The following is a 23349-nucleotide window of genomic DNA, read 5'->3' on the forward strand; positions in this document are numbered from 1 at the left end:
TCCCTGAGCTCCCACAGCCCACCCTCTTGTCCTTTGTGTGAGACCCATTCACAGAGTCCTCCCACAGCCGTGCTGGTGTCCTTTGTGTGAGACCCACTCAGACACCTCCCCAAGCTCCCACAGCCCCTTCCTGGCCCGAGTCTGGGAGGATATTTCCACGTTCTGTCATCTCACAATGGCAGGACCTTGTTTGCAATGTGTACATTTCGTAGAACACGCTGCCTTTTGTAAAATCTGGGATCTGATTCTAGCCTGTTAGTGGAAGATGAAAGAGTTCATGGGACCACAGTTAAACCTGAAGTTGGAATGTAGTAGTAAAATTTTTAAAAGAGTAATTTAAAACTTCCTTGCCAGCCCATATTTGAGAGAGTTGAAATATATGCATGTGATACTTTTGTGTATCTCCAAGTAATTTATTAAGATACACAGGACTTTAATTCTCACAAATCTCTTGAAGAATATTTTATTTAGCAGATTGTAAAATCAGAAGCAAAGAATCTGATTCTGTAAATCTACTCTGTAAAAGTATGCTAAAATTTTCCTACAAGGCTCGTCAGCATCTCCTGTCTGTGCTGGGATGTGGCAATTAATGTTTATGTACTTAGGCATGTGTGGATGTTTTGTGGAGTAATGTGAACATGAGCTTTGTTGTCATTTTCAGGTACTTTATTGTGGCAGAGTTTTTAAGGAGGATTTAATGCCATTAACAATAGGGTAAAAAGTGTCTGCTTTGATTTATGAAATACTCAACATTTCTGACTGTAACTAGGTTATGTGCATACTCTTCTCTAAACTACAAACCAGGTGGCAAGTCAGTAACATGCCGAGGTCATGAAAGGTGTGTTAGCATCTATTTCCTATTTTTAGTTTAGTCTTGTCATTAAAAAATACTGTGTCAGCCTGTGAAAGAGTAGTTATATCATCTTAGTTGAATAATGAGATGCTCGACATACCCTGCAAAAGTAGTTACCTTTCAGTAATAGCAGTCTTTTAAATAAATAAAACATATTATTGCCATTCACAGTGCAGGACTGGATGGTTGTTTTTCCCTCAAGTATGTGTTTATTAAAGGTAGATGTAATTATCTCTAAAATGTAAACACTTGAAAGGTATTAGTGCATTTTTAATGTTATTAGGCAGTTGAGTAATGATTTGTAAGAGGTTTGTTTTCATTTAGTGTTAAAAATTGTTGCTGAATTGGTGGCTAACTTCTAGTTTTCTATGGAAATGGTCTGAGATATCTGATTTTCTGAAATGGGAAGGTGTGTTATATATATTTGTGCTGATGAGTGTCTGTACACTGAGGTGTTACATCTTCCTCAAAACTGGTATCTCAGTATCTGGTGGGGTTGAAATGAAGCAAATTGAAAAACAGTGTGATGCAGTTACAGTTCATGGGTTTGTTGACTCTGCACAGCCACGAAGAACAGAGTAGGCTTCTTATACCACTGTGTCCCTTCCCTTCACAAGTTGTTTATATTCAGAACAGACATTTATATTCTTGAAATACAAATAACACCATGTAGATTCTGAAGATTTCTCTTAGTGCCCAAAAGCCATGTTCTCATGGTAAGGTTCTTGAAAATCTACTGATTTCCTAAAAAGTAGTAGTAATAAAAAAAAAATCTATCCTGGAAGAAGAGCTCATATCTGGCAAACGTGTTGGATAATCCAAGTCAGCTTTAGGAAAGTGTCAAATAGACAAAATGGGAAATTAGAGCATAAAAACTAAACTCAGGTGTTAATTGTGCTCAGGACAACAGGAGAGGAGGAAAATGTTCACTCTACTAGAAACATACTGGAGGTGAAACTGGGGAGAAGAGAGCACATTTTTATGAGAAATAGGATAATTTTATCTATTTATTTTCAAAATCTGTGTTTAAATTCTGGAGAAATTTGATACATGTTTTCATGAGGAGCCCTTAGTCTTAAGGCAGCCCAGTGCTTTGTGTCTGTAATGGACATGTGCCAGCTCTGGACAAGTGGGATGGGCTCCCCAGGTAGGGTACCTGTAGAATATACAGGATATCTGCCATGCCTTACTAGGACAGGTAATGATTAAGAAGGTTATTGAATATACATTATTGCTTCACTGTATATGCGGCTGATTAATTAAGTAAAATGCTTTCAGCTTCCTGTTTTGAGAAACAGTAAATTCAGTATTCAACAAAATTGTTCTCTCTTTTAATAATGGTCTGTCATCAGCATTTGCCAGCCTTTCCTTCTTAAGCAATATGTTCAGGGAATCTGTTGTGTATTAGGGTGTGTCAGGAAACAAAAATATGGGATGGCTTTTTTTCCACGCTCTAAGAATATAAGTTGTTTTCATCTTTTTGCTATTTTGCCTTTTTAGTGATCTAGGTGACCACAAGAGAGTGTTACAGATCTCCAGGTTGCATGGAGAACATCTAAAAGTTATGCAGCTACAGTAGCTAACCCTATAAATGTCTCTAATTAAGTTTCAGATGGAAAACTTTTACCTTATTTTAGGGTACAGAAGTCAAACAATGCTCTGAATTTTACCAGACACTTCTCAGAGGAGAAAGGTAACTTGAGGTCATGAGAGGCTGGCACAGTTTTCTGAGACCAGTTGTTTATCCCAGTTTTGTCAAGTTTTAATCTTGGTAATTTACATAGAGATAAAATTTACTTCACTATACAGAGCTAAACTTCAGTGTGTTTTGGGTGCAGTCATGGTGCTCAGGAGAAGGTGCTGGGTCTCAGTAATAAATCCATATTTATTTGATGTTTTGGATACAGAGCTATTATTATGCATATTTAAATATCTTGTACATTGTTATGTTATCTGAAATGCATATATTTCTTAAATTTGTCAACAGATGCTTCTGTTAACATTGCAGTATGTGGTGACTTCTGTGATCTGCTCAGCTATACAAAAGGAAAAAATTCATAAATGTACATTTCATAAATACCCCCAGGCTTTAAAAATAATTCCTCAGTTAAAAAAATGCTCATCTGTCCATGTAGCTGTGTGGAAATTATTTCTGTAAGTACTGAAATATGAAAAACAAACGCCCTGGATCCGATGGATAAGGAGATGTCTGCCTTAGGAATGTGAGGACGTGCTGGGCTGGGCAATAAGTGTGAGAATGATCTGACTGTTACCTGGTGAGGATTTTTATTCGTGCCTCTTAGTGCGTTTTTGCTCCTGTCACTTTTTGTGTGTGTGTCCCTCACATTTAAGATGTTATAATTGAATTCTTCTGTCACACCATTGTACCTCTGGAGTAACTCCAGTGACATCAGTAGCAATATTCTAAACAAACAGAATTTGTCCCTCTGGTATTAGATATAATCTCATATCAAAACAACTCCTGTGGACAATTATGATTTATTGTTATCAGCTGCATTTAGTATTTTTACTGACATGCAAAATGTTTTTGTAACTGTACATGTAAAATAACCCGTGTTCGTGTATATACCATTTGTTTGAAAATCACCTCTAAATTTTGTGATTTTGCTTTAATTTCCGGGTTTGCATATTTAGCATTTATGTCCAGCCTTCGCACTTAGATTTGGTTATTTAAGATGCAAATAAGAACGTAAAGGTTTTCAGTGTTTTCTCCTTGCAGTAGTTTCAGGTTTAATTACAGCTGTCTTTGATAATAAACGTGTGCCTGAGTTTGTGGTACATTTGATCAGGCTGTTGGTGAGTGGGTCCAGGAACAGTAAACATTTGTGACAGGTTGTTTGCTGAACACTTCCTGCGTGCATATGGCAGATCATAGTTCAGTTGTTAGCAGATTACCCATCCTGCCTTCATGTTAAAAGAGGATCCTTCCAGCCCCTACTTAAAGCTGTGCCTCACCATCCCAGGAATGGGTGTGTTGGGTGGGATCTGAGGGATGTTGGGACTGTGAAGGGGGAAATGAGCACAGCAAACAGCTTGTAGTGATTCCAGCCTTCTGCTTGTGATCCCTGAGAAGTGTCTATCGTGAATTTAAAACTGCTTTGGAGCAGTTAATCAGTTCTAGAATAGAACATTGTTAAATATTCGCCAAAAAAGAACCTCTAAAGGTGTTTAGAACCATTATGACTTTGGGGCTGGTATTTTAACCCCATATATTTAAAACTGGACTGGTCAGAAAAGTACGGGGTTTTTTAGACATTAATATTTTGAACATCTGAATATTAAACAATATTTAGAACATAAGGAAATTTTACCCAATTCGAACAGGAAAGTCAAATTTATTTCTTTTTCAAGCTTGTGAGGATGAGGAGCCTGTAATGAGGGAATAATCTGGAGTTCTCCTCACTTATTATAATGAGCCGAGGAATAGAGAGCAAAGAATATAGTGGAATCTTTTTGTGAAGAATTAGATTCTACTGATGGTGACACACATTTTAGACTGGTAACGCATTGAAGGATCATAAAGATCTAAATCAAGGGTTCAATTTGCAATAAATTGAAGATTAATTAACCCCCCTGTGTTGTTTTGGAGATGGGGAGAATGTTTGTGGGAAAAGCAGAAGGAAGAGCCAAAGACTAAAAATATTTTACTTGAAAAGATGAATGTAAGGAGGTACATTTTAGATCATCTCATTTTCTTTTTAATGCAAATCTGATTCTTTGATTATTCACTTTTATTATTTATTTATCCTTATACAAAAGGTAGAAATTATGACATATTGGGAATGTAGGCATTTTTTATAGTGCAATAATAGTGCAACTATTGCACTCCATTCATCTATTGGTGAAAAAGGACTTCAAGAAAAAATAATTTTGAATAGAATTAATTAAGGGATTCTTAAAGTGCTAAGCTTAATGTAGCTGCAGTTCTTTAAAGCAGAAAAGCAAGAGAGAAAACAAATAATGCCCCTTAAGCAGATGCTTATTCACGTAGGATAACTAGTCTTTGATTTTGGAGAGGTGGTGTGACTTGCAGCTGAAAACCTTGATTTACTGTCGTTATTTATATCTGCAATAAATGAGGAATAAGCATAAAACATGAAAAGGAAAATTAAGTATTATGGTAGTTCTCCTACTTTTTTATTTTATTTACATGAAATAGGCATTTTTTAATAGTGTGTTGCTGTGCCTTTTGTTGACCATATCTGTACGCCAGGTCTGTCTGCTTGTTTCCATTGGCTTGTCATGTTCACTAATTAGGGAACTGCTGCATGATTCACCTTGTTAATTAGAGGGACTTGCACACAAAGGCCCTTCGGGCAGTGCGAAAGAAGAGCCTAGCACTAGTGCCCTGAGAAAGCTACAGCCTGTGAAGTAATTCTTCTCATCTACCTTCTATTTTTTATTTGAAATGAATAAATCATTGAGATTTTCCTTGTGGAGTGAGAATGCAAGAATTCACATCTTTGTAAGATGTAAATTATATGTGATCAATAGAAGGGGAAGACTACTGTATTGTACTTACAAGATTCCCTAATTTACTGCTTGTCAGCGCCTGAGAAATTGCTTGAAATATTTTGTCCCCAACACTGTGGTGTGTTGTTCCCTTGATCTGCAAGAGGAATGAGCAGTAGGGTTTTGCTATGGTTAAATCTAAAATAGAAAAGATGTAGATTATTTAAATTTCGAGCTTGTTTTGCATCCCCAGTGGAACTTCCATTTCACAAGTGAACCCCCAGCACTGCCCCCACAACTTTTAAGGGGAAGAAGGTGGTGGGTGTGTGGCTATTTTTGTTCCTGGAGCTTTGCTCTGCCTCAAATCTCACTTCTGAACAGAGCAGCATACTTGCTGTAGTGTGTGTTCTTTAGTTGAATATAGTTTCAGAATAAATTAAATTTGTTTTTGTCATGTCACTTAGACTTGATCAAACCACAATCCAGGCTGCAGAGAAGGATATTGCGTTAAAAGTGAACAACCAGTCGCTACACTACACATTCCCCATCTGTTTGTGACACTTCAGACATTAACTCCAATGCCATTCTCTCTAACTGTTTGATTAAAATTACTTATTACAGCCAAATGATTTTTAGTAGATTGCTGCATTTGCCTCATTTCCTCAAATGAGGCTGGCAGTTTGAAGATGCAAATTTCCCGTAAGAATGCTAGAGCACTGGTATCAAAATCTGGGCATTTTCTTTTGGAATAATCTAGTTAAAGCCTCTTACTAGAATTTCTGATTAACTACTATTTTAAATGCACTTAAAATTTCTGCTATTCTGAAGTCTTGTGCTAATGGCATATAGCCATAGAAATTTTACCAAAAAATAGAAATACGTATTTTGAAAAAAAAGTTGAGAAAATGCTTCAGGCTGACTTGAGATTTTATGGTCTGAAATACTGTTGCTCTTCACTTCCATGAAGCTGAGCTCTTCCCGTGTGCCTCAGTCTGCAGCTGACTCCATTGACAGACTAACCAAGAACTTCATCTTTTGGGTACAGTTCTGCTGCACTGGTTCTTAATTACTTCAGTTTACAAGGGTGTGCCAGAGATGGAACAGAAATAAAAGTAAAAAAGGGCCATGCTCTGCTATGGGCACTCGTGATGCACAGAGAAGATTCTGCAGATAAAATTCCTGCTCAGAGTCCCAGATACTAACACAGAGTTGCAGTGGCCATGGAGAGTTTTCACCATCCAAATAGCTGTTGTATTACTCAGACACCATGAAAGATTCTTTAAAGGGTATTTTCAAAAATGTTTATTTTGGGGGTACTTCACCACCTGAAAACCAGAGCAGTTGATTCCTGTCCCAGCCTGAGGCCAAGCTCAGCAGCTCTGGAGTCCCTGGCTCAGCTGCTGGTGTGGGGAACTGAGGGGAGGCTTCCTCAGGAGGCTCATCTGGCCCTCATGTTGTCCAGTGCATGATTTTAAAAAAACAAAGCTCTCTTCTCTTAGTTGAGTTAGCTCCTCTTATCCCAGTGTTTGTCAGATGTCCCGAACTAAAGCCATGGCTGGTTATTACCTTAGTCTGTAACTCTAGACATGACTGTCCTTCACACAGGCTTTCACTGCAGTTTATATTCCCTAATCTTCATTAAAGCATCAGTTTGAGTCCTCACACAGTATCTCACTTCAAGGGGGAGAACATCCTGGGAATCTGGGGAGGATGGGAAACCCCCACTTAGATTAACAAAGGGAAAAGATCTTAATCTCTGCAGTGCCCCAGTGGTGAGGATGTTCTGTTGCATGCACCTGAGTTGAGGAGCTTGAGGATCCCATCAAGGTTTTTGACTCGTATTCTCGCAATCATATTTGTGCTGAATGTGTTGTTTCCTTTGAAGAACAGCTTGTGAAGATTTGTAATTGTCCATTGTTGCTTTGCTCAGAAATAACATTGATTGATAATAATAAAATAACAGATCTTGGTGGGGGGAGGTTTTCAGCATTTTTTCTGATCTCACAAGAAGTAAGTTACTGACATTTCAATAAGCTGCCAGCTCTAGTGATGCTGATCCTGCCCAGTTGTCTGTGCCTCAGAAACCCTTTGCTCAAATGGTCTGTATTTGGCTTGGCAAATCTGCCAAACACTATTATGGGACCTAACAAACATCAAGGCTCAAAATAGGGGTGTCTTCAGTTTAGTAGTATAGGAGAGGCTGGAACTGGTGCTACTGGAGATAACTTCTTTGTTTGAGGAGTAGTATAACCAAAACCGAACAAAATGTAGTGGAGCTCCAACAACAGATTTTGAGGAATGAAGAAATGTAATGATTGAAGTTACTGGAAGGATCAAAAAAAAATCCATTGTTGTAGAACTCTTGTTCTTGTACTCAGAAGTATTTGAGGGATATCTTCCTAAAAGTATTTCTTACACCTTGTGTCACTCTAGATTGGAATATGTAGCTGAAGAGATGGTTAGACAGTTGCAGAAATAAATGGGTTTAAGTTAAACCAAAATAGTGCATTGTATTTGGAAAATCAAAAAAGGCAACCGAGTATGATAGAAAATTACAAGACTTTTTAAAATCAAATCTCAAAATTCTTCATACTTATTGTTTTTATAAGCTGTGAGTAAGCTATTAAGGATGCTTCCAAGAAAATTAATCCTGTATCATATATATAGGTATATAATCAGTTCAGACAGTATGTGGTCTAGAGTAGTGAGGAGATAAAATAGTAGTTTTACTGATAATTATTTTAAAAATCTCATTGAACTAAGTAATGTCCATGACTGGAGAAAATTACTATTAAGGCTTTTTCTTTCAGGGAAAAATAAAAATGAAAGGCAGGATGCACCCTGGCGTTTTCCGTGTCAGAATCTGACACATTGAAAGTAAATAGGGCACGTTTAAATGGAAAATTTGAGTAAACTTCTAAAACATAATGAAATTAGATGTAATAAACACAGATGTCTACTGTAGGAAGGACACTTGGTCCGAAGTACCCCAGTTAAGATTCCAGAACTGTGCTGAGATGCTCATTATTTTGAGAAACAGTCATCTTGGGGCTGAAACGTTCCCAGCTTAGTCTTTGCCCAGGGTGGTTTTTTTCCTAATACTATGCAATCATTTTTGAATGCTTTGAAAAGTGTGTGGGAAAGAAAAAAAGAGAAAAGCCAACAATAGCAAACCCAAAAGACAAACACCTTTTGCAGTAAAGTAAAATCTTGATCTAGTTCAAATAGATGTACGGCCATTGCAGGCCATGGCTGGAGCTTTTACTGAGGTGTCAGAGGACACTTGTGCAGAAGCAGCTCCAGCTCTGTATTGAAGAAAAGGAGACAGATTTTTTTCGGAGCTGTGAATGTTTAAAAGTCTCACAGAATGTGTTCAGTGTAAGGCTTGCTGTTACACAGGTAAAACTCCTCTGGTGTTGCATTGTTGCAGTGCCTCTTCTAAACTTCAGCTCCTTTGGACCGGTTTCTTCCCAGCAGTAGCTGTGGCTGTGGAGCTCTGCTGACCTTTCGAGTGCCACAGAGAGAGGGGGGAGCCCAGCACGGGCATCTGCAGACACGAGGCACTTCTTAAGGCTCTCTGAAAGTTCACTGATGCACCAATCCTTCTTGATCATTGCCCTGGACTTGTTGAGGTTACTGCCAGCATTTTTAATGAGTTTCATTTTTTTAATTGCACCTTCTGTTGTGGGCATCTTAGGACATGTGTAATGGTTCCGCATTTCAGGCACTCCTCAGCAAAAAAGATGTTTTTCCGGGGGGTGTAATCACTGTCTGAGACTGATAGATACATGTTGCAGACCCATCAATTAAGACAAGCTTTTCCCAGCATATGACCCTGTTATCAGGAATTAAGCCATCCATTGCAAACAGAATTAGGAGGGATCTCCATTGATGTCTATTGGCTAGAAACCAGTGCTTCAATCATTGTTTATATGATCTTGCTTTCATCAAACATTTCTGCCATTTAGTACCCTCCGTTGCCAGTTTTCTGCTGGGGTTCAGTGCTGCCTGCCTTCATTCTGGGCTGCAGTTATTTGTAGCTTCTGTGGTGCTGGTGGCCTCTTCTCAGTCCTCGTTTCTTAGGTGGTATTTCTGAATATGTTGGCAATTGTAAGTAGACAAAATCTAGTTCTTTGTGGGCTGAGTTGGCTCTGTGACTACAGAAACTTTTACAATGCAGCTTCTATTCCCTTATCAAATCTTATATTGGCAGTATTTAAACATACATGACTTCTTCCTTAAGCTCTTTCTTCTTTATCTTTATAATCATCTCTGTGTCTCTGTCACTGGGTTATTTTCCTTCTAGGCCAAAAAACATCCCTGAATTCTGCCTGTAGGTAGAGAAACACCTCCTTGACCTTTCTCTCTCATGTGATGCCACTCCCTCTTCTCCCTTTTATTTTTCAAGTTATTTATATGTAGACTTGAATTTTTAAGAGTTCCAGTCGTCCTCTCACTTTCTGATCATATTGAAGGAGATTTCTCTTAGTGCAGTCCTTGGCAGCTACAGCTTATGCCCATATTTCATCTCTATCTCTGCTTTAGACAAAGCTAATTTCCATTTGCCTACATTTTCCCTGATGAATAAGTTGCATTCTTGGTTTTTGGAAATTATTAAATCTAAATTTTAAGATGTAGTGTTGATACTTTCGACAGACATATGGCTGTCTTCCTTGTGGCATATGGCTTGTGGCACTTCTTTCTAAAATACCTAAATGTGTCATAACAAATAATGATGTAAAGAAAAAGAAAACAAACTCACATTTTAGAGCCTCAGTTATGAAAGCAGTGAAGTAGTGTTCTTTCTGTTGTTTTAATGCTGTGCTACCATCACAAAGAAGAAAATTTCATTGTCCAAAGATGCTTCCTTCTTATGCTGTACTTTTCATCAAAGGAGATATCTCTCAGTAGGTAAATGGCATGCTAAAAATACATTTGGATTGGATAAGGAGCAAGGAACAGCATCTAATTTGTAAACATTTTTTCTTGTATAATATATTGAAATATTTGTGTTTTAGGTAAATACTTTTACTTTCAAAAAAGTTTATTGTTGTTGATTAGTGTGGTTCTGAATTGAAGCATTGCTTTCTTCCCAGAGGGCAGGAGTTTTAATATGTTATTGATAAGTATATCCATATTAATTGTGATGAAGGCAAGTTAAAGAATGATTTTGCATCTGCAGTCCAGTATGAAAATGAGAGTGTGAATGAATGCAGCTATCAAAGGATTGCATCTTGTTGGTTGATGTAGTGAGTTAGATTAATTTCTGCTAAATCATGTTAATTAACAGGAAATTATTTTATCAGGATGTATAGGTAGCAACAGGTGTTTCATTTGTTTAAATATCCAGAAATTAGTAACTGTCTGAGTTAGAAGATAAACTATATTGTAATAAGAGTCTGCTTTGTTACTTTAAAATATGATTGATTGTGTAAAGTAAGAAGCTTAAGTAGCTTTAATTTTACAGATGCTTTTAAGAGTCACTTTAGAACACTGCAAGTGGCTGCATTTAATTCCCATTATTCTTAGTCCTGAGAGTTCAGAGGGTGATTACTGTGGAACCAGGTGTGCAAAACTGGCTGCAAAGCCATTTCCACGTGACACAGAGAGTGTGGCTCCAGAGGACACTGGGGAGAAGAGCCTCCACAGGGCAGAGTTGTGCATTTGGCATTAGAGGACAAAGTGCAGTGTCTTCTCTTTTCAACCAAAGCCAAGATACTGCCTTCTTTTTATTATTTTAAACAAAAATTACGATTGAGGATCATTTTTTTGACGAAGAAACAGATAATAAGTAGGAAAGAGACTGGTGCAGGTCATCTGATGTAGGCTGTGAAAAAACAGTATGTGACTTGGAGAGAAGACAAAGTTGGAATGGGGGTATGAAGAAGCCAACAGTGATGGTCAGTCTGCTCTGGGATGTTAAATAACACCCAGGAATCTTGTCAAATGTGTTGCTATAAGTATCCATAAATTGCAAAGATGTTTTATTGTAAACAAATTCACAGTTAACAGTGCGGAGATGTTCTCCTAAGTCAACTGGAGCACAGTAACCACTGCAAGAAGAAGGCCTCTGTTGGTAACCAGTATCAGGATCATAGTTCTTTTGATTATTTTTAAATGTAATTTTACAATCCTCTGCCTTTGGGTGAGCTTTAAAAAAAACCCCAAACCCCACCAGTGATAATTTTTAAAAGATTGATGTGAATTTGTGCAATACAGTATTTATCAAGTATTTCAGCACTTCAGTCCTTATTTTATAAAGCATCAGGATGCTGTGATCTCACTGATGATGCACGTGTTTGATGTATCAGAAATGTTTTGATCAGCATTCATGAAGGTTTACATAAGGTGGTTCTTTCCTGCTGCAGTTTACCATGGTGTGTACTGTAAAACCAGTACCAGAAACTGTATTGTGCTTCTGTCTGGAGCTTTTGTACCTGGCAGCATATTCCTTATTTGTATTAAAGTAGTGTCTATTCATCCCACTGGGGCTTGATTATAAGTGAGGCACGTAGTAGAGGAGGATCCTTGTCTGGAGAGCTGATAGCATGAATAGACAAGCTGGGTGATGTGGGGTGAGAGGCACAGGGAGGTGAAGAAAAACGTCTTACCAGTATTCACCCAGTGAGGTGGAAGAGAGCCCAGCTCCTTTGGCTCTGGCTGTTGTTCTTGGGTTTCTTGTCAGGTGCTGAAATTATAGGTAGCGGAAAATCTTGTGAATGTGTCAAAACTTAGTATATGATATCAAGAGCTATCTTCAGCTCTTCTCACTGGTTAAAAAAGAAAGGACGAAGAACCTGAGGAATATATGAGTGCAAACCCTTCTGCAGACTCTTGAAGCTGTGCATGTTTTCTTGGTAGAACAGCACTGGACACTGCAGGTTTCAAGGAGGGCAGGATTTATCCCACTATGGGGAATTTAGAGAAAAGGCATGTTTTACATGTGCAAAAAAAAAAAAAAAGGCATTGTGCATATATTCCATGTTGAAACAATCATGGTATTTTGCAGTAAAGGTAGTACAGAGGGCCAAGTAAGTATTAGCTCCTGTGGGTTTGAAAATGGTGCCTTTGGATAAGATATTCATATAATATTCATATAACCTTTGCATGATACCAGTTATCTATTAGACTGCATTTCTGACCTGCACCTCCCAGGAAACGAATACTTACTCCAGTGCAAAATTTCTTATTCTGCAAAGCTTGACAACTTCTTCTGAGATCACTCTGAGCCACTTGGCCCTCTCTTAAATATTCATCAGACTTCTGATAATTGTGATAACCCTTATAGGCTGGCAAGCATGGCAAATTAGCAAAAAGATGATTGATCTTTTTTTATATGCAGTTTTATCTTCAACCTTTCCTGGATATATGTTGTACTATAGTAATAATTTCTTCTCTAAGGTATTTGCCAGTATCTGGATTTGCACATCTATTTACAGTTGCCTTGAAGCCTCATAATTACAATACAGCTGAAATGTCCATTTTCTTTCCCTGACTACAAATAGGGATCAATCGAATTTTAAATGACTGCTTACGGGCTGGCTTCCGATCATGACCTTTGTAAATGATTAGAGCTCACCACTGTTGCTATCTACCTTGAAAGGGTAAGCGGGCAGGTCTGTCTAACTGGCATTTAATCTGGAAGAGAGCCAAAGATATTTGAGCTAAAAACCTAATATGAGTTGGCAAAGAGAAGTATGTATGGACCTTTGCACTATTATTTAGATATTTTTCTGAGTTTCTTTTTTGTATTTAGAAAATTATTTTCTCCTCTAGATGCAATATGTATTTTTAGATAATGTTAAGCTGGAGTTATGGTAATAACTGAAGTTGCAGAATATATAGCATAAAAATGCAAAAAATAGGGTTTCAAACTTTTAACTACTAAATTCACTTTTTCTGAAGAATGTAAAAACATAGAATGGTTTGGGTTGGAAAGAACCTTAAAGATCATCTAATCCAACTCCCTGCCATGGGCAGGGACACCTTCCACTATCCCAGGTTGCTCCAAGCCCCATCCAACCTGGCCTTGGACACTTCCAGGGCTGGGGCAGCCACAGCTTCTCTGGGCAACCTGTGCCATGGCCTCCCCACCCTCACAGGGAAGGATTTCTTCCTTGTATCTAATCCAAATCCACTCTGTTTGAAGCCATTTCCCCTTGTCTGTCACTACTTGCCCTTGTAAAAAGTTCTTCTCCAGCTCTCTTGTAAGACCCCTTTAAGTACTGGAAGGCCACAGTGAGGTCTCCCCAGAGCCTTCTCTCCTGCAGGCTCTCAGCCTTTCCCAGTTCTCTCAGCCATTGCTCATGGCTCCAGCTCTCTGGTGGCCTCCTCTGGACTGGCTCCAGTGAGTCCATGTCCTTCTTGTGTTGGTGGCCCAGAGCTGGAGGCAGCACTGCAGATGGTCTCACCAGAGTGGCGTAGAGGGAAAGAATTCCCTGCTACCCACGCTGTGGGATGAGCCCAGGGCAGGGTTGGCTTTCTGGGCTGCCAGTGCACACAGCCGGGTCGTGTCAAACTTCTAATCCACCAACATCCCCAAGGCTTTCTCCTCAGCCTGTTCTCCACCCAGCCTGTGTTTTTTTCTTGGGATTGCCCCAACCCAGATGCAGGACCTTGCCCTTGGTGTTGAACTTGACGGCGTTTGCAGGGGCCCAGCTCTCAGGCCTGTCAGGGACCTTCAGGATGGCATCCCTCCCCTGCAGCGTGTGACTGCACCACACAGCTGGGTGCTGGCAGCACACCTGGAGAGGGTGCATCGATCCCACTGTCCACGTCATCGACAAAGATGTGAAAATGTGCCAGTCCCAATCCTGACCCCTGAGGTCACCAGTTGTCACCAGTCTCCATGTGGACATAGCCACTGACTGCAGCTCAGAACAGCTCCTGGGGGTGTTGGTTGACAGCAGCTGAACATGAGCCTGGGTGTGCCCACGTGGCCAAGAAGCCCAAGGGCATCCTGGCTTGTGTCAGAAATAGTGACCAGGGCAGTGACCGTCTCCTGTGCTGGGCCCTGCTGAGGCCACCCTGGAGCACTGTGTTGGGGTTTGGGCCCTGATGCACTGACCTGCTGGCTGCAGTTCCTCTTCAGGTGCTCTTGGGTTCCCCTGCAGTCCCTCCTCAGGCTCTGGGCGTGTGTTGGCCTTGGCATCCCTGGGCTGGGCTGGGCCTCCACTGGCAGCCTGAGTTGAAAGCCCTCCCTGGGGAGCCTGTGACCAAAGCTGTTCATGATGCTTGGTCACAAGTATGTTGCACTGCTAAATGAATAAATCTGAAAACTGTGCTTAATGGGAGGTGGACCTGCTTTTTGTGGGGAGATATGAATGGAGAAAAATACCCGACACTGGCACTTTTTAGCTTAAACCTCCTTTCCTTTTAACATCGGCCAAGATCGTTCAGGCTCTGCTTGTATGTGCAGGTCACATGTAGGTGATGGCTGAGACACTTCTATCTGTGCTTGTCAGTTCAGTTTTATTTTAATGAAGAACTGTGCCTGTATCATACATTGTTTTAATACCACCACTGAATTTCTTGAGGTGGTGATCTGTGTGTTGCTGCTGAAGCAGGAACAAGTATGACATCAGTGGGATTAGAAAGCAAACACCTCCTCACAATTTATTGAGGGGTTTTGCAAACCCAAAGTGTTGAAATTAATAAGAATTGTTGCTGAGAGCTATGAATGCTTTTATCTAATTAAAATAATATACTGCGTTACCTAATCAATTATTCTTGTGTAGTATTGATGATCAGAATATTTATTAAAGTAATAGTGTTCATGGGACTCTGACACTTAGATTAACTCCTCAAAAGGATTATACAGTTTATGGTGCAGATATAATCTTGCCTCTCTTGTGCTGGCTGGAATATTTTCTCTTATCTTCTGTAGCATGTTACTTTGTTACATAGTGCAGCTGGCAGGTTATTTAGTTCTTAGCTTCAAACTAGTCAAATGTGTTTGTACCTAAAGCTTAATCCCAGAAAGCAGCTGTAAATTTGGGTTGTAGAGGTTTTGTGTCAGTATTACCTTCAGCTAGTGTTTAGATAGAAGTGTTTTATTAATTTAGATTTTCTTAAAGAAAATATTGAGTATTTGAAACATTTAAAATAAATAATGAGATGAAAAAATTTTTCGTAATATTTGAATGGGCATTTACATTCTTCATGTCAGTATTAAACTGGAGATGTGTAGTTAGTATGTAGTACTTACTAAGGCACTTTTTAATGAGAAGGATGGAGTTTCCAAAATCAGTTGAGTTATTTGGAAGCAGAAATCCTGTGAAAAGTCATGAGAACTTCTGTATCTTCGTTATTCCTCTAGGAACAGTGGCTGGGAACAGCAAGGTGCTGTCAGGGGTTGGTCATGTGTGACTTCTGCCTTGTGCTTACAGGTCTGAAAAGAACATTTCGAAGTGACAACAGAATAAAAACTAAAGTGAGTTGTTCCTCTTTCTACCAGATGCAGCAACAAGAACTGGCACAGATGAGGCAGAGGGATGCCAATCTCACGGCACTGGCAGCGATCGGTCCCCGCAAGAAACGGAAGCTGGATACACCTGGACTGCTCTCCATAGGAGGGGAGGTATGTCCCTGTATAGAGTGAGAGAGATTATTACTCCTTAACCTCGTAGGAACAGCTAGAGTTGCTTCATCCGGTTGTTTTCAGTGAACAGTGTAACTTGAAAAGGCACATTTCTCAATTAGAAGGACCGTGAGTCCAGTTTATCTTGCCACAGTTAAAATGCCATCTTCTCTTAGCTGTATTTTCAAGTATTAACTTTCAGCAGATAATTAAAGAATATTTTTAAAATATTTGAATGGGAAGTGTAGGTCTTAAACTACTCACTGCCTTTGTACCTGTTTTCTGCTCTGCATAATCTGAAGGAAAATGAAAAAAAAAAAAAGAGTAGGGAGTGAAGAAGTATCCAGAAAAATATAACTATAGTCTCACAGTTGGAACCAAGAGCTTGTAGTAATACCAGTAAGTGTGGCTTTGTGACAAATATGTGTCAAAACTTCTTACAGAATGTCAGGTTGTCCCCCACCCCTGCAAAGATAAGTTTATGATCATGCTCGGTTGTATGAAATTTTAATGAGAAGACCATGCTCAGAAGTAGAAGCAGATTTGTTAGCACAATTCTCCTGTTATCTCAGATGGAGCAGTAGCTGTACTGCACAGTGGAATGCAAGGTCATCCAAAGCCTGGTGTGTGTTAACCAAGGTGCAGAACTGTGGTGACAGGGCTGCAGGACCTTGGGTAGCTGGGAAGAGCCCTGTGCTGCTCAGCACAGATACAGTTGGGTGCTTTTGTTCCTGCTCTGCCTACACAGTGGAGTCAGAGGAATTCTCCCTATTATATGCCTGTTCTAAGGAAAAGGCAAACATTTTGTTTTGAATAACTAAACTAACAGTTTTGGCTCAGACTTTTGACTGTCGAAATGCCAGGCATTTCCAAAGGCCTTTTTGTTTCCCATTTTGGACAGCTTTTATCTGACTTCTCTCTTTTCATGTGCTAAGATTAGTGCTAGGGAATTAGCTGAACTAGGAACAGAAGTGGATCTTGTTTACATTCTAAACTTGACTTAGGACTCCAAATATGTAGGAGGTGCTCCTGTTTCTGGTGAAATTAGTTTCAGACTAAGGGACCTCCCTGTGTTTTGTGTTGTCCTGTTATTCCCTCCTTGTCATATGTTTGGTAAAGAATTTTGTTCTCCATATGCACCTACAAGAAATCTCACACCAACAGGCCAGAAGAAGCTTTATTAGAAGCTCAACTGGACAGTGACAGCTTTGGCTGTCACTCATTTAAAAATAATTTGAACCTTCTAATAATACATGGATCCTTTCAGATTTTACCAAGTGTACCTTCCCTGCTTGTCTTCACTTGACCAAGGGAATATTTTCTCCCAAGTATCAGAATTTGATTTTTATTGTCTATTGGCTCTTTTTAAAAAGAATGATCCTTTTGTAAGCTTTTACAGTTTGATGGACAAAATTGTGGTCACCTTCAGTGCAACATTTTATTCAGAGCTCTCTGCCCGAATGGGTTATTGATGAACAGCTTCCCTCTCTCCCTAGAAGCTCCTTATCTCCTGGTACAATGCTTCAAGGAAAGATAAAGGTCTGTGGCGAATTTCAAAGGCTTCTGGAGATTTTTACTTCCTTTTGCTGCTCACCTAGCCCAAATTTTGCTAAACAACTGTATTGTTCAATTGGCAAATTATCCTTGGAGTTTTTGCCGATACATGGATTTCCTGGAGCCATGAATTGTGTGCCAGTTCAGACAGAATTGCTCCCATCCTGTTTCTCCCAGCTTCTAACCATCCTGGCCAGCTCACAGAGATGCCTGGCTGCAAGCTGATTTCAAGGTCTTGGATGCTGTATCTGCATTATTCAATGTCTTTTCTGGGGAACAGGACCTAAAGTGCTGTTAGAAGCTGTCACACAAGTTGGCTGCTAGAAACTCCCTTTCTGGTATTCTTCTGAGCTCATTTTAGGGCTGCTATGCAGAAATAAACTCAACTCCCCCAAGATGTTTTGCTGTAAAAGGTAGTGAAATGTTGTATATTTTGTCTAAGACTGTCTGATATCTCTTCTTTGGATTTCTGGCGACTATAAACATTGTTATGAGGCTGTTCTGTGGTACTGACATCCACCTTCAGATCTCTGACCTCCACTGTGGTCTATGACACTGATTTCTCTAAGCAATTTCTAAGCTGCTTAAAGCCCTTGCTACTGATAATCTCTGCTAGCAAGGTCTGACTTGGCCAGAGCTTCCTTGGCCTGCCTTTTTTTTTTTTTAATCAAAATAGCCAGTTTTTGAATTGAAGTTGCTAATCTCCTCATTAATCTTTTTTTACTTACATGTCTGCTTTTGTTGCAGCTGAGACACTGCCCGTATGCTGATGCAAAAAGAAATAATTTACAAATCATCCCACCCTGGTGTGGTACATTTTTCTCTCTTTCTGAACTAACTCTTGTTTGATATTTTACTTTGTTGCATTGGCCATTTTTCAATGAGAAGTGTTGGGTTTCAGTCCAGCTTCTTGTTTTAACAGAAATACCAGCTCACAATTTCTCTTTGGAAATCGGATCTTTTTAATGATACCCTTTTGATCTGAGCAGGAGGTCAATTTAGGGGCTACTGATGGATATTCTGTTTAAGACAAAAAGCTGATGGAAAAGCTTAGTGTTTCTGTGTTCAAGTACTGGTTGTTGTATAGAGAGAAGTCTCTTCTACAGCTTTTATAAATGTGGAAAAGCTTGTACTCATAATTGCCTATATTTTCCACCAGCACTTTGTTCGAGAGTGTTTTCTTTAAACTTGTTTTCTGTCTCACATTGCCAGTGCTCATTTGGACTTCCTGACTCGTTTTCAAGCCATAGCTAAATAGACTTTTTTTTTGGGTGGGAGGATTATAAGACCAGGCCCATCATTTTTCTCTTCTGTACTACTACAGCTAGCTTTTTTTTGACTACTTTTACTTGGGGACATGGAAAATGGGGAGTTTTGGAGTGAGATTATTTTTACATGCTTTTTAAAAATTTTATTTTTTTTTCTACATGCCACCACCATATAAAAATGCCTTTCCAAAAAAATGGGAAAAAATATTTTCTGGAAAAGTGGATGAGCAGGAGCTGGATGTTCTGAAATGGCACTGCCACCACGTGTGTGCCCAGTTGCAGACTGTCAGTAGCCTGAGCCAATCTGACTGTGACCCCGATCCCAATCCCTGGTAGTGCATTCCTGCCTCTTCCCTTTGATTGGCTCTGGCTCTTGTTATACCCTGAGCTAACCCATTTCCATGTGATAAATAGGGAAAAGACTAACCTAACAACAATAAAAAGTGAATAGTTCCTGCTTAGCTTGTTGAAGCAGTTTGGCCCAGAGCCCAGTGAGCGCTGGAAAGGAACTTCCAGCAAGACAGAGGCAGCAAACGTGAGATCACCTGCACTTCATTCGCTTCCTTTTTAGTGCCTTTCTTGTCTTCTGGTATTTTAGATGATCTGCTGCAAACACAGCTGCCTCTGTAGCAGCAGCAGCTCATCAGTAATTCAGCCTGCTTATTATTATAATGTGGTTTAGATCAAGAGGAAAAGAGAAGAGGTAAAGAGAAACGAGATACCTTTGGAAGGATTCAGCTTCTCTGCCTTGCAGTTGAAAATATTGCATTTGCAGAATTTTTTAGGGAATTTCCATTTATTTAATAACAGTAGACCAAATTTTTTGGAAAAAGTTACAGCTTCTTGGAATTGGATGCATGATTATCAAGTTGGGTATCTGACAGTCCTGAACCATGTGCAGGGACACACATGGTACCCCTGCAGTGGAGGCAGAGGGAGGGCAGTGGGTCACATATACAGGTTACAATGTACAAGACAGCAACCACTTCAGCTCTTTAGTGAGCATCCTTAGGCACCTCTAATGTCAGATTAAATATAGGAAGTTTTGAGTTGCTTTTGTTTACCTGAGTTGCTTTTCGTTTGACTTCAGACCTATCCAGGTCACATTTTCAATGGTTTTTATCCTGAATTGTAAGGCTTTTAAGAGTTAGGATTCAAATTTGGTTTTGTTTATGAAATAGGTATTTTCACATAATTGTGAGAGTTAAAGCTTTAAGAAAAGGATTAACCATCCCAAGATTGGGTCAGGTAGCTTTTACAAGTTAAATATCTGGGTAGTGCTAAGGTGGCATGAATGCAGAATTTGCATATTTCCAAGTCCCTAATTTTTTATTATGGAATTAAAGTGTAGAATTTAAATGCAAATATTTTGCTGTATTTAATAATAGTAATAATAATTTGCTTTTTCATTGAGACCTATGGCTAGTACCCCAAAATACATAAATACAGAGTATATGTTTGAAATATCTGAGGGTATAATTTGTTTAAATATCAAGTGAAAGCCCTCTCCTGGTACTTGCTGGCACAGATGGTTTTTGAATACTGAGCTTCCAAAGGCAGCTTCAGGGCTAGTTCAGTGAATCACCACTTATTGAAGACAGTCATTTTAGGGATAAGAAAAAACCCTCTTTCTCACAGCAGAAGAGCAGTCATCTTAAGAATATGCAGCAGACTATCCCAAACACCATCTTTCAAATGTGCAGGACCATATGTTGGGCCAGTGCTCAAGGGAGATCTGATCCTCTCTGTGTTTGTTCATCCAGTATATTCCAGCCATTATAATAGTCCAGAAGGATAATGTTCTTGCAGACCTGGAAAGTCCCAAAACTACAGTTAAAACAGTGATGTTTTGTGTGGAGAAAAGCTAATTACTGAAGTGATTTGGAAGCGTATTTCGGGTACGAGGCACCACATTTTTTAATTAAATTAATCTTTAAGACGATTTAATTTGAGTATTTTAAAGCTGTTTTCATGTTTAGGTTTTGTATAAAACATGATTAAGGTGCTGGTTTAAGACTTGTAAATCTGTGTTATACCAGAGGCCTCCCAATGCAGGCATAAGAGAAGTTACCTAATACTCCTGTCTATCAGGTCTTTATGCCATTAGTAACTCCTGATTTCTAAGTGAAAATGTAAGGATGGATTCATGACTGTTTGAGAAGCACTGTGACATAGTTGGGGAAAAGTACTTTGGACTTTGACAGTCTCTTTTTACTTATCCATTGCTAAACATGACTTATTTGTTTGCACCATTAGAGCTGACATTCTCATTTCATCTTGGGTTATCCACAGACATTTCAGCAATTATTTCTTCAAGTTGGTTGTCAATATTTTAACAGTATCAAGAAGAATCAGGATACTGGGCAATTTGCTCTTTGGAATGGGTCAGACATGAGCTGTGTCTTGGAAAACCTGGCTTGGTTTCCTTCCTTTCTTGCCCTTTTAAACAAAAAGAGATGTACAGTGTGTCCTGCAGAAGTCTGTGTTACAGGGGGTTGTGCGTTGGCTTCTCCCCAAAGTATCTCCTCAGCGAATATCACACACATTTAGAAGGTGATTCATCAACCAATATATGAGGGATAACTGCTTCTGACAGATTCCAAAGAACCAGAACCAGTGAATAGTCTTTTATTTAGGGGAAAAACACCACTCAGTGGGATTGCCATTCTCTGAGCAAATCTTTAGGCTGTTCCCTCACCTTTCTGGCACTAAAGTTAATTTTATGGCATCCACTTTCAAAGGTGCTTGGAACAACTTGTTCAACAGCTCAAGTCTCCATGCTGTATAGTTGGCTCTTGATAAATTATTTCTTGTTTAAAATGGTCAAGATATGTTTAGAAAGCTCTGGAATCTAAAGATCCTTTACACTGCTTAATCTTGAGTTATATGAAAGCAGATACAATAGACCAGAACACCTTTTGCAAGCATTTATGGTTCAAGAAGTTAAAGTTTGCTTTTTGTGCTTTTAAAGCCTGTAGACTGAGAGCAGAACAGGAGGAATTTTTATGATTTATTGTATCATTGCCTTTTCAAGCACTCTTTGCTCCATGTATCACTGCCATGATAAAATGCAGTGGTTCTCTCAGACCTGTGTTGGTGTAGGATGTCACTGCTGCTGACAGTTATGATTTCATTTGAGGTATCCCAAAGCTGTCAGTTAAATTGATGGGTTTGGATTTTCAAGGAGACAGAAGAAAGGAGTCTGTCCTTACTTTTTTTTTTCCCATGGAATTACATGCATACTACTTTATGAATCTTTGAAAATCTCAAGTTTAGCTTTAACTTCTGTGGCTTGTTTTGCTTCCTATTTTCAAAACTGTGTAAATATTAAAATAGTTCACAAGAAACTTTAATACTTATTTGAAAATCAGTCTTTTGAAACACTATATAGATGTTATCCTAATTACCAACTGCACACATTTTTCTCAAATAAATCAGATTTCATTTTAAAAACCAATTACCCCAACAATGAAATTTCATTTTTAGAAATTTAATTTCAAACTGTGTTTTAGCCCATGATGAACACAGACTTTTTTTTTAGAATTCTGATTTTATTTTGTGAAACAAGACTTGTAAAGATTACTCTAATGCATCTTACAGACTTGGCAATAAAAAGTAGGAAGGCATTAAAGATGATGGCTAATGCTATGTTTACACTGATGATTAATAATTGTAATTTGAAGTGAATGTGTAGAAATACACTTCCGTGCCTGTTGCAAACAGTCAGGAATACAGACAGTGAGTCAGGAGAACATTTGTGCAGGGATCTCAGTTGACAGGAGGAAAAAGCGAGGCAGCAATGCAAGAAAACAACAAATGGCTCTGTGCCAGGAAAAACATTCTTTTTTACTGGGAGAGCAGGTTTGCATAGTGTGTGTATGTTCCTTTGATCTGTGTAACACAAAATATTCTGACAGAGGTTCAGTGATATTAATCATTTTTCCTTATTGGCCAAGACAAATTTGATTTTTACTTCACTTGGAGATGGAAGTGGTAGTTGATCCCACCTGGCTGCCTGATGTTGATCTAGCACACAGGAGGAGACCATGAGAGCATTTCTTTCTCTGCTTTTCAAAGGCTTTCTTACTGCATTCTCACTTAAAGAGTGTTTTGCTTCCTTTTTTTTCTTTCTTTCTTTTTTTTTTTTTAATGGAAATCCTCCTTCTTGGTTACAAAAGAAAAAAATTACTGCACTTTTGAAAAGAAAATAATTTTAGCAATGTGGTCCTATTAAATACAACTCTTTAATTTATGGATACTTTATAAATATAGTGTGTGCAGCTTATTAGCATGGAAAATGAGAACTTGGCACCATGACTTTGGAGTAGTTAATAGTTCATCCATTATTTGTCAGTCCCAATGGAGGTTTGCTGCTGTTCCTGAGAAGGTAGTGTTCCTCTTGCAATAGGCAACTACCTTGAGGATGTGTGTGGACAGAGGGTGTGGGAGCTTCTTTTTTGGGGGGGGTTAGTTTTGGGTTGAGTTTTTCTGTGTTTTCATTTTCTTCTCTGGTTGTCTTCCTGATTTTCAGACACTGAAGGATGAAATCTGTTTTGCAGCCTTTGTTTTTCTGACACTTATAATTACAGAATTTTTCTTTCTTCTGGCTAAATAAAACTGAT

General features: G+C 39.0%; 1 protein-coding gene across 1 annotated transcript in view; it reads left to right on the forward strand.

The window, feature by feature from the left end:
* Window positions 1–23349, forward strand: part of LOC113956804 (transcription initiation factor TFIID subunit 4-like) — a gene marked incomplete at its 5' end in the record, with an annotated part of 127766 nt that overhangs the window by 67022 nt on the left and 37395 nt on the right. The window contains one exon of the mRNA XM_027663724.1: window positions 15783–15905. Coding sequence (XP_027519525.1) covers window positions 15783–15905 — 123 coding nt within the window. The remainder of the gene's footprint in view (window positions 1–15782; window positions 15906–23349) is intronic.

The sequence above is a fragment of the Corapipo altera genome, unplaced genomic scaffold (assembly GCF_003945725.1).
Source record: "Corapipo altera isolate COAL_440 unplaced genomic scaffold, ASM394572v1 140b, whole genome shotgun sequence".
NCBI classification, from domain to species: domain Eukaryota; kingdom Metazoa; phylum Chordata; class Aves; order Passeriformes; family Pipridae; genus Corapipo; species Corapipo altera.